This window comes from Polistes canadensis, unplaced genomic scaffold, assembly GCF_001313835.1.
Source record: "Polistes canadensis isolate GaletaPanama2010 unplaced genomic scaffold, ASM131383v1 scaffold_119, whole genome shotgun sequence".
NCBI classification, from domain to species: domain Eukaryota; kingdom Metazoa; phylum Arthropoda; class Insecta; order Hymenoptera; family Vespidae; genus Polistes; species Polistes canadensis.
Window position 1 is genome coordinate 1 of NW_014569666.1, and position 10147 is coordinate 10147.

General features: G+C 28.7%; 4 protein-coding genes across 5 annotated transcripts; 2 read left to right on the forward strand and 2 right to left on the reverse strand.

Annotated features, from left to right (window-relative positions):
* Window positions 1–904: 904 nt before the first annotated feature.
* Window positions 905–2152, reverse strand: LOC106787905 (translocon-associated protein subunit beta). The gene is made up of 4 exons (XM_014750667.1): window positions 2062–2152; window positions 1553–1697; window positions 1168–1482; window positions 905–1084 (listed from the first exon to the last, which is right to left on the reverse strand). Exons 2-4 carry the CDS (start codon window positions 1694–1696, stop codon window positions 968–970), a joined length of 576 nt encoding a protein of 191 aa, XP_014606153.1. The 5' UTR covers window position 1697; window positions 2062–2152; the 3' UTR covers window positions 905–967.
* A 48-nt stretch (window positions 2153–2200) lies between these two features.
* Window positions 2201–3375, forward strand: LOC106787906 (protein MEF2BNB homolog). Its single transcript, XM_014750668.1, has 2 exons — window positions 2201–2524; window positions 2684–3375. The coding sequence occupies exons 1-2, from the start codon at window positions 2470–2472 to the stop codon at window positions 3151–3153; spliced, it is 525 nt and encodes a 174-aa protein (XP_014606154.1). The 5' UTR covers window positions 2201–2469; the 3' UTR covers window positions 3154–3375.
* Window positions 3376–3661: 286 nt separating this feature from the next.
* Window positions 3662–6620, forward strand: LOC106787901 (drebrin-like protein). Its single transcript, XM_014750658.1, has 5 exons — window positions 3662–4084; window positions 4409–4577; window positions 4667–4899; window positions 4967–5144; window positions 5227–6620. Exons 1-5 carry the CDS (start codon window positions 4002–4004, stop codon window positions 5989–5991), a joined length of 1428 nt encoding a protein of 475 aa, XP_014606144.1. The 5' UTR covers window positions 3662–4001; the 3' UTR covers window positions 5992–6620.
* An 82-nt stretch (window positions 6621–6702) lies between these two features.
* On the reverse strand, window positions 6703–8451 carry LOC106787902 (cleavage and polyadenylation specificity factor subunit 4). 2 transcript variants are annotated; one of them, XM_014750660.1, is made up of 5 exons: window positions 8118–8451; window positions 7702–7905; window positions 7430–7619; window positions 6983–7326; window positions 6703–6889 (listed from the first exon to the last, which is right to left on the reverse strand). In XM_014750660.1, exons 1-5 carry the CDS (start codon window positions 8290–8292, stop codon window positions 6885–6887), a joined length of 918 nt encoding a protein of 305 aa, XP_014606146.1. In that variant the 5' UTR covers window positions 8293–8451; the 3' UTR covers window positions 6703–6884. The 2 variants fall into 2 exon arrangements, with proteins under 2 accessions (XP_014606146.1, XP_014606145.1); XM_014750659.1 differs by having other exon boundaries at window positions 6703–7326.
* Window positions 8452–10147: the final 1696 nt, after the last annotated feature.

Genomic DNA, 10147 nt, shown 5'->3' on the forward strand with positions numbered 1-10147 from the left:
TACTATTACTATTACTACTACTACTACTACTACTACTACTACTACTACTACTACTACTACTACTACTACTACTAATTATTATATGTAAAAGTTCTTATAAAAAAAATCTGCATACCAATATGCATAATGTACATTTTGTAATATAGTTTTACACTATAAAATTTTGTATAACAACCAAGACTGTATAAAACGCATCAATAATACAAGTTATGAAAATTGTTGAATTGATGTTTGTACTGAATAGAAATTGTTATTGATGGGTAGTCTGTGCTTCCTAGTCGAACACGAGAGAATGAAAAACCCTATGGCATTTATTTTTCCTGTTTAAAACAGAAAGAACACCACTTTTGTATTGTTTTACTATTTACAACATGTAAATCTTTCATGTATTTATATATCACATGACGTTTATTAGAAAAATTAAAAAACACTTTATTTTATTACTCAGTTTTTCAATAATATATATTACTTATGTAAAAAAAAAATAGAGAAAATAAAAAAAACAAAAAAATATACAATATATATATATATGAAAATTAAAAATAAAAATTGTTTTGAAAAGTAATTCAAATTTGTTTACTTTTTGGTTTCTACAATTTCCTATGTTCGTAAGAAAAATCTAATGAAAGTTGTACCTATCGAACAAATAAATTGTAAAATAATATGATCGTTTAACGTACTTTTCTTATTATTTAACAAAAATTAAGAAAAATAATTTCTTAAAAAATATTCAACTCTTGAATAAATCTCAAATATTGGTATGAACTATTTTGTTACAAATATATAAATGCATTAATCATTTACTAAAAATATTGTGGCAATATTTATAAATAATATATCTATTATATATAAAATATATATACCAGATGGTACGGTTGGATCTCTTAACGATATTGCAAGAAAATCTTCTTACAAATTACCTAAATTTTATTTTATAATTTAATATTTGTACAAAACCCACACACACTTAATGTTTCTTAGTAGTTTTCAACAATTTCTCGTATTTATTTTTGCTGGAAAACCACAACGCAAATGGAATAGCTAATGACGGTAAAGTCATTATAGCGAATCCGGCCCAATCAATCTAAAAATAATTAATACGACGAAATAAAAATGTTTTTCTTTTAAAACATGTTTTTTATAAGGAACGAGAGAAGAAATATTTACCACGTGAGATGAAAATTGTTTGTCGTAATCTCTAAACGAAACGATGAGTCCTTCGCCGGGTTCACTGCTTACAGCTACTTGAAGTCTAGAAGCATCTTCCTTACGTCGATACAAAACTTCAGCGGATGTAAAGTTAAAGTATCCAAATTTGCGTGGTCGTACAACCACTGTATGACTCACATTTGTGTAAGGTGGTACTCTATCTATTCTAGCATTAAGTTCTCCGCTTACATGAGTGAAGTGATCGGGATGGAAAGAATTGTCAGTTATTTCGACTTCCAATGCAGCTGCATTACCAATGTTGAAAACTGTGTACTGTTGAAATAATAGGTTAAATAAAGGCAAATTTTTTCATATAAAATAAATTAACGTTATGACCGTTTACCTTTACTATAATATCCATATTTTCTACAAGATATTTGTTAAGAATTTGTTTAGATACTAACAACCTGGCAGCTTCTTCTTCTTCCTCTCCATATACGCTTATACATAATGCAGCAAAAACTGCGAATAAAATTTGCCACTTCATTCTAAAAAATAATAATAAAATAAGAAACAAATGTTAATAAATAATATTCTATACGCATAATATAATTAAATATTTTTGACATTTAAATTAATTACATGTTATTGTTATAAACAAAGTTTTGAAGACAAATATATGAAAACGATTGTTATAAAAATCCTATAACATTGATCATAGTTTATTTATTATCTCATATTGAAACATAAAATATTTTGAAAGCTTATTGTTAATTGAATTTTATGTAAGAAAATGACAACAATTGATTAAATACATTGTTTAATTAAATATCAAAGTTATTTAATTGTAAATGTGTAAATGATTGATTGAATTTCTTATAGAAAATATTGTTAAATTAGATAAATTCATACCTTATTTGACCGCTTCACTCGTGTCAGTTTCTATACTATCAAGGTACACGCGTGTGGAAAGACATTGGAGTAAGTGCCAACAGCGCTCCGTTTTCTGCCACGTTTCGATCAAAGAAATGTCTTCCTTGTACACGAATTACTTCCGGTAAATGGTATTGAAAATGGCGCCGAAAACGAATCCACTTTACTGTCATTAAAAACAGCTGATAACGTTCACAACCATTTGTTTACTTTATTTACATTTTTATATTTCAAATAATATAAAAATTTCATTTCATTTATAAAAATAAATAATTAATTTACACGCAATTGAAATAAATATTTCTTTAGAGGTTAAAATAAAGAACAGAATATTTAAACAAATTGTCAATGCGTTATTATTGAATAATAACAATATTTTGATAAAAAATGACAGCGAAGGTGTATCAACCTGATCAAGAATTAGAAACCAAAGTGAAGAAAGGTTGGGAAAAATATTTCTAATCTTTAATTGTAATATTTGACAAAACAAATGTTTCTATGTTTTTTGTTTAGAAAATGATTATATATATATATATATTAACATATACTTAATAATATTTATTTATTTATAAATTTATTAATAATTACTTTTTATATATAGCAACTGAAAGAATATCTGAGAACATGCACATAGTAGCAAACGAGCCATCGTTAGCATTCTATCGGCTTCAAGAGCACGTTAGAAAAGCTTTACCACCGATGGTGGAAAAGCGAGTAGAAGTATTGGCTCTTCAGCAACAACTTTTAGGTAGATGCTATGACGTGGAATATGGAGTTAGTGCGATCAAAGGAATGCAAAGTGCTGGAAAAAGTTTTGAAAATACTTTGGAGTTTATTAAAAATGCTATATTCTTCAAGCAACAATTGAAGTACGAAGAACAACGAAGGCATAAAAAGGATGGAAATAGAGATTCAGTTTACAAAAGACTTTCAGCACATATTCCTACATTGGATCATTTACCAGATGAGATATCCGATGTTGTTAGAGAAACTGCGAATAGAGTAGAATCTATGATGAATCATGCTAGGCATTCTGGAGAGTTACAAAGAACTAATACCGTTCATAATTAAAATGAGAACAAGATTTTTTTTTTCTATATTCGCTTAGAATTAATTTTTCTTGTAATTTATTTTCTATAACTCTACTTAGAATTTTCTCCTAGCATTTAAATAACAAATATAATATTTAATGATCTAATTGTTAAATAAAAATTAAATAACGCGAATATATCATTTGAAATTGTTGCTTATAGATGTTCGCAAGTGTTCCACACATTGTATTTAATATATTAATAATGTTATTAATGTTATAAATTCTCTAATGAATATTTTTTATGCTAACATGCATTATATTTAAAATAATATAATATAATATATATATATAATAATATAGCAAATATTTTTTTCTTGATGAAAATAATTATTACCCTCTCTCATTTCTTTAAATTACAGATAAAAAAAAGTTTATTTTTTAAATTCTGAATAAAAATAAGTAAAATTGAATGATTGAATTTAATGGCTTATCCGCATGTATTGGCCACGTGATTCTTAAAGTGTCGAAAATTGAATACAGTTCGTATCTAAAAGAAGAGCCTGAAGTTTTAGTTCTAACCGCGAATCTGTGGAGACGTCATAATATAAAAAAAATATTTAAAATATAATTACTTTAGAATAGAGATTAAAGCATTGATAGATCATGAAATGGATTATTTGGTTGAAAAAATAATTAATCTTAACATTATAAGAATATTATTGTTCCATAGTTGGTAACAAAAGGGCGTTGACACGCAATCAGAAAAGCGAACCTAGAGATACACGTGAAGATGCGTCTTTGACCATCTTTTATTGTATCTCAGTGGTTGCACTGTTAAAACATTCGTTATATCACTTGACTTATTTTATATGAATTCATAACAAACATGTCAATTAATTTAACTAAAAACAAAGATACGTTGGTGGCTGCTTGGCACGATGTAGTCGATGATAAGTCGCCTACTAACTGGTAGGATTTTTGAATTTTTTATCCTTCATTAATATTTTACTTTCATCATAACTAAAGTATCATTAATTTACATACAAATTTATCCATTAATGTTCATTATATCATTCATTATTTAAATACTTTTTATTCTGTTGTATTTTGTATATATGTATTAGGTATAGTTACTGTCACTACCAGTAAGAACACAGTCATAATGATTTTTACCTATCCTAAATTTTTTATGATCTCTTAAAGAATTGAATGAAATTTGTCTTTTTATGCAATTAAGTTTTTTTTAATTTTTTTAATTTATTATATATTAGAAGGAATTATGTGTTTCTACAGGGCTGTATTTGGGTATGAAGGTCAGACAAATAATTTGAAAGTTGTTGGTACAGGGAACGGTGGACTAGAAGAAATGATTGATCGTTTAAGTAGTAGTCACATTATGTATGCCTTTTGTCGTGTCATTGATACTAAAACAAGTCTACCAAAATGTCTACTCATTAATTGGGTGAGACGCTTTATTAGAATTAAATAATTTTCATTAGCATACGCATTGTATGAGCAATATGTGAATATGTTCTTTATTTTTTTCTTTAGCAAGGAGAAGGTGCACCTATTGTTAGAAAAGGAACATGTGCAAACCATATTAGAGATGTAGAAAAATTATTAAAAGGTGCTCATATTACAATTACTGCTCGTTCCGAAGATGATGTTGAAGTTGATGCTATTATGGAGAAACTCGCTAGAGCTACCGCCTCTGCATATAAATTTAATGAACCACGTAGTGAAAATGATGCACATACGGGTCCAATTGGCACAACGTATAAACGGTATGTTTTTTATTTTTCTGTTTAGTTGAATACGATTGAAAATTGATTTATATCCCTCATTTTATAGAGTAATACCGGAACAAGAAATAAATGCAACAGAGAGAGATCAGTTTTGGCAAAGAGAAGAAATAGAAGAAAAGAAAAGACTGGAACACGAAAGAATTCGAAATGAACAAGAACGTCTTAGATTGGAAAAAGAAATTAGAATGAGAGAAGAGAAGGAAAGTCAACTTAGAGAACAACAGGTTTGTTAATGAAATTTGTTCTTTGAACTGTTTAATTTTGAATCTCGCGTAACATTTAAAACTTTTATTGCAATATTATCAGGTATCTGCTAAGGAGAGTTCAATAGCAAGACAAAAGTTAGCAGAGCAACGTGCAGAGGAAGCAAATAATTTACGTAATCGTATAGCAGCTAGTCAACAATATAGTGAAGATAATGATGATGATCATAAATCTAGAAGCGAGGAATTAAGAAGACAAAGGAGCAAAGAAGCGCAGCAATTAATAGCTCAAAGAACGATTAATGCTAGAGCTGTTTTTGAACAAAATTCGGCTGCTGGTCAGATGAAATTTTCTCAAGTTCAACATTCTTCGCAAAAGAGTGGTGGTCATGTAGAAGCTGTTAAAAAGGCTATAGAAGAAAGTCAGCAAAAGGAATACATAGATGTTAAACCTGAAGAAGCAACTCCTGTAGAAGTAAAAAAGGTTAATGATATGGAAGTATTAGTAAATTCTAGTACAGAAGCGGTAACAAATACTGTCGTCTTAGCCCATGATTCTAAAATATCTTCACATGAACAAGAGACTGAGCAATCTATTACAAATAAAGAAGAAATAACAGATAACGAATTATATAATCAGCTTGATGGCTCTTATTTATATTTTGATCCCAATAACGAGGGTATGAAAGCGAGAGCTTTGTACGATTATCAAGCTGCGGATGATACAGAAATTACTTTTGATCCTGGTGATATAATCACTCACATAGATGCCATAGATGAAGGTTGGTGGCAAGGATTGGGTCCTGATGGGACATATGGATTGTTTCCAGCTAATTATGTAGAAGTTATTGATTACAATGCGACATGATAAAAGATATATTTTGGACGATTAAAAGAAAAAGAAAAAAAACACATCAGCAGAAATATTCAAAAGTTCTTTCTTCTTTACGACGTGAGAGATATTTGACAAAAATTTTAAATATTAGCAAGTATTTCAAGATATTGGAAGTTAAATTAAGATTTACGGTGATACAATTTAGGTGAAATGTTTGCAATATTAATTGACTGTTTAGTATTAAATTATGCATTTTATAGTTTTAGAAAAAAGAAAAAAAAAGAAAAAAGAATTAAACACGAGCACATTTTTAGCGTTTGTAATGTGATTATTTAAAACTAGATTTTATAGTATTAGACAAGATAAACAAAAAATATTTCAATAACACATTCATTGGGAAGATTTCGAAACTATTAAATGAATAATATTGCTCATTAGTTTCCGTAAAAAAGAAGCAAAAAGAAAAAAGTCTTCCCAAGTATTATTACATTATAAAAATAAAGAAACTAAACTTAGGTAAATATATCTTTTTATAACATTCTATATCAGAACTGATATAATAGTCACAATGTGTTTAGTAAAGATTACTTAACTATGCCCTGTTATAATAGTATTATATTTAAACGTACACGCCATACTTTAATCAATAAAGATTGAAACTTTGAAATAGCAATTTTATGATATTATATATATATACACATATATATATATATATGATAATATCCACATCCTTGGCCCTAGTAATTGTATGCACAAAATTGCTTTTATTATCAACATACAATATACAATATCATCTTCAATTTTATTCTTCGGTATGTGTAATAAATAAAATGATTAAAGATTACGAGACATAATAGTAATGGTATTAAATCTATTTTACAATAATGCACGATGCATAAATTTCGACAGGGGGGTGATAAGTAATCTTAATCTGGGAAAAAGAAATCGATGATAATAATAATAATAATTATTTTACATAAATAAAATATATACAATTATCTGCGATAATTTTGATTTTGATTACCGCTTGTGCTATTAGTCCCACTAGCGTGACTCAAGAATGCCAAGTGTCCTTTGGGGCATTTATTTGCATAATGACCCTTTTGACCACACTTATAACAAGTAACTTCTTCCAATGGTTTTTGAGGACCTCTTTGGGGTGGACCATTGTGCATATTAATATGATGATGTGGATTGTGTGAGTTACCTTCCATCTCTTGCCTCACTTGTGCTTCTCTTACATCGGGTGGCATTTTATTGCAATAAATTGCTTTGTGACCACCCTCACCACAAAAGTGACAAGTTATCATAACTTTCTTTCCTTCCTTTGGTTGCATATCTTGCACTGCTGGTAATTCAAATCTTGGGCTGAAAATAATTATTAAGTTACAATAATCTGTTTACATGTATCTATAATGTAAAATATATGTTTTACAACTATATTTATTTCTATTATTATTTATCGACTTACTGCATGAATTTACAATTTGGACCTTCGGGACAAAATCCTGCGAGATAGGCCATACAAAGAACGCGTCTTACATGCCGATGTCTACACAATGGACCGTGTCTGCAAAATCCACGATCATACCATGGACAATCACGAACCTTAGTTTCTGGATCGATGTGTAGAAATGGACACTCCTTATTGTGACATGCATCTGAAGAATTATTCAATGATCCATTTTAATTTATTTTCTATATTATGAGAATATCAAATATTAAACATACAAAAATACTTACTAAATCTGGAATAGAAATAACATTCTGGCATTTTGGTCATGTCATATTCATGTAGAAATTCACACTGATCACCCTTTTTACATAAACCTCTTAACCAATGTTTACATACTATGGTACGATCACCCCTTACATGTCTGAAGGGACAAGAAACTCCTTTTAAACATGTCCCTCTTGGATAAAATTGACATACTGCTGCTATTGATTCTACAAATTATTTTGTTACATTTAGAAAATAACATCACAGAAAAATTAATAAACAAATTTTTGTATTGCCTAAATCAAAAAGGCAAAACTAATTGACGCGATATTTCTAATTATTATATAGTTTATATCTTCTTTTTCTAACTAATATTAATTATATTTTATAGTTAAAAACAATAATTTAGAACATAACCTTTTATTGTAAAATGACTTACTATCCATTCCAGCAAACGGTAAAGATAATGCTCCATATTGTTCGTCAAGTGCAATTTCAATATCGAATCTCATATTATCTACACTTGCTACAATAAATTCCATTTTAAAACGATTAATTTCTATAATTAAACTAAATGCAGTATTTATATTATGTACACATAAAATATGTTTCATACAACATAGTTCGAACCATGCGCGACTTCAGCGACACGTACGAACAAAACATCAACTAAAAGTGCAACAGGGGTATAAAATTCCCCCCCATGCGTCGAGTATCAGTGCATAAGCTTGTAAGGTTTCACACCCCTTATGTTGGTGTGAGTCATTTATAAACTCACTTGAATACATGCTAATTCATGTGAGCATACTTGATATAATAAAAGGAAAAGAAAGAAAGTGAAAGAAGTAGGGAAATTATAGGTAAGGACTACCTGTAAATGTATAAAAGTTATTAAAAAACATTATAAAGTAATTAGTTTCCCTATATTGAATGGATAGAAGGAACCAAGGAAAGGGGTAAAAAAATATGGTTTAATTAGGAAATTAAAAGAAACTAATTACAATTATAATGTTTATGGTAAGCGGTCTTTGGCTGGGTTTTACTTGCAATGGAATGTATAATATATAAAATATGTTAAACACATTATACTGAAAGTAAAACACCATTGCCCGGGTCTAACCACGAGGAGGTAACCGCTTCTGAAGACCCACGAGGGATGTGCATCCTGAAGATGTTCACATCCGAATTAAATTTAAATGGAAGAAAATGATCTAACAGAGAACGGTTTTTAAGAAAACCTCATTCTTAGGCCCCACCCTATAAGTTACATCCAAAAATTCTTACAATAATTATCGAGAATAAAGAGAAAAGTTTGAATGCCAAATAACAAAATGATAAACGAGGAATACATCAATAGAATTGAAATAACATCGATGATTTTACTGAAAAATAACACACCTTACTATAATTTCAATATATGCACATACGGGAATTGCAAGTTACAAATATTTTAAATTAAATCATTTTCAATTTACCTAGAATATAATATAATAAAAATAAATGTACATAATTTATGGTGCATATTTGTAAAAAAAAAAAGAAAAGAAAGTCCATTAAAAATAACTATCACATATATATGATGCTACGGGGAAAACAATAAACGGATTAAAAAATATTTCATTTATTTGTTAAAATAATTATTTCATACTACCATTTTTACCATAACTCAGTCCTCTTTCGATCCGCTTCCTCCCTCTCTTACAATTAGACGGAATTCTGCATCATAGTTCATCCTGCGAACAAAATATTAAAAAGAATAGGAGAGAAGGAGAAAAGTGAGACTTTAAAGGTGGAACTTTTCCCCGATCGGACTAATCCACTATTATGAAGAACCTAGAAGAAGTATAGAAGAAAAAGTAAAAAAGGGAAAGAAGTGGAGAAGGGGTGATAGTTGGTGGGTAAATTCTAGGTAAGGACATGATTTCTCCCTATCATTGGGGGAAGGAAAAAATCATGGCTTGCGTGGACAGGGTCGCATCCCTGAAGTAGACCTTTCTTCGCAAAGAAAGAATCTAACCGCTACCCATTGAAAAAACAAATTGGAAACGAACCTGAAAAAGAAAAAGAAAGGATTATTTTACATTTGTAAAGATGCAATGAATGCATCGAAAGCATGTTACTTTTTTAGAACAAAATCCAATACTTACAAATGCATTGGAATTAATCATATCCTAAAACATAATAAAATGAAAATTAAGTTTCAACGATTATTGATTAAATCTTATAATACCTAGAAAAATAAAAGAGATATTAAAAAACATTATAAAGTAATTAGTTTCTACGAATGAAATGAAAAATGAAATGAAAAATGAAAAGTGGGGAAACTGTGTGTAATAGGAAATTAAAAAATGATATGATATTGAAGCGGGAATTCGGGAATGGTATTGTACTCTATCATGATTTTAAAGTATTTTAAATGAAATATCATTTATAAAATCAAGTTTTTCTAATACTCGATTTATTTTTAGG

What these genes read in the sequence shown, in the direction of transcription:
- LOC106787905 (XM_014750667.1), bottom strand. Translation starts at nt 1,696, where the DNA reads ATGAAGTGGCAAATTTTATTCGCAGTTTTTGCTGCATTATGTATAAGC. An exon ending in ATATGGATATTATAGTAAAG is followed by an intron (nt 1,483 to 1,552) that starts GTAAACGGTCAT and finishes TTATTTCAACAG; the next exon opens with TACACAGTTTTCAACATTGG. An exon ending in AACAATTTTCATCTCACGTG is followed by an intron (nt 1,085 to 1,167) that starts GTAAATATTTCT and finishes AATTATTTTTAG; the next exon opens with ATTGATTGGGCCGGATTCGC.
- LOC106787906 (XM_014750668.1), top strand. Translation starts at nt 2,470, where the DNA reads ATGACAGCGAAGGTGTATCAACCTGATCAAGAATTAGAAACCAAAGTG. An exon ending in AGAAACCAAAGTGAAGAAAG is followed by an intron (nt 2,525 to 2,683) that starts GTTGGGAAAAAT and finishes TTTTATATATAG; the next exon opens with CAACTGAAAGAATATCTGAG.
- LOC106787901 (XM_014750658.1), top strand. Translation starts at nt 4,002, where the DNA reads ATGTCAATTAATTTAACTAAAAACAAAGATACGTTGGTGGCTGCTTGG. An exon ending in AATGTCTACTCATTAATTGG is followed by an intron (nt 4,578 to 4,666) that starts GTGAGACGCTTT and finishes TTTTTTCTTTAG; the next exon opens with CAAGGAGAAGGTGCACCTAT. An exon ending in ATTGGCACAACGTATAAACG is followed by an intron (nt 4,900 to 4,966) that starts GTATGTTTTTTA and finishes CTCATTTTATAG; the next exon opens with AGTAATACCGGAACAAGAAA.
- LOC106787902 (XM_014750659.1), bottom strand. Translation starts at nt 8,292, where the DNA reads ATGAAACATATTTTATGTGTACATAATATAAATACTGCATTTAGTTTA. An exon ending in TTATTTCTATTCCAGATTTA is followed by an intron (nt 7,620 to 7,701) that starts GTAAGTATTTTT and finishes ATAATTCTTCAG; the next exon opens with ATGCATGTCACAATAAGGAG. An exon ending in CCAAATTGTAAATTCATGCA is followed by an intron (nt 7,327 to 7,429) that starts GTAAGTCGATAA and finishes AATTATTTTCAG; the next exon opens with CCCAAGATTTGAATTACCAG.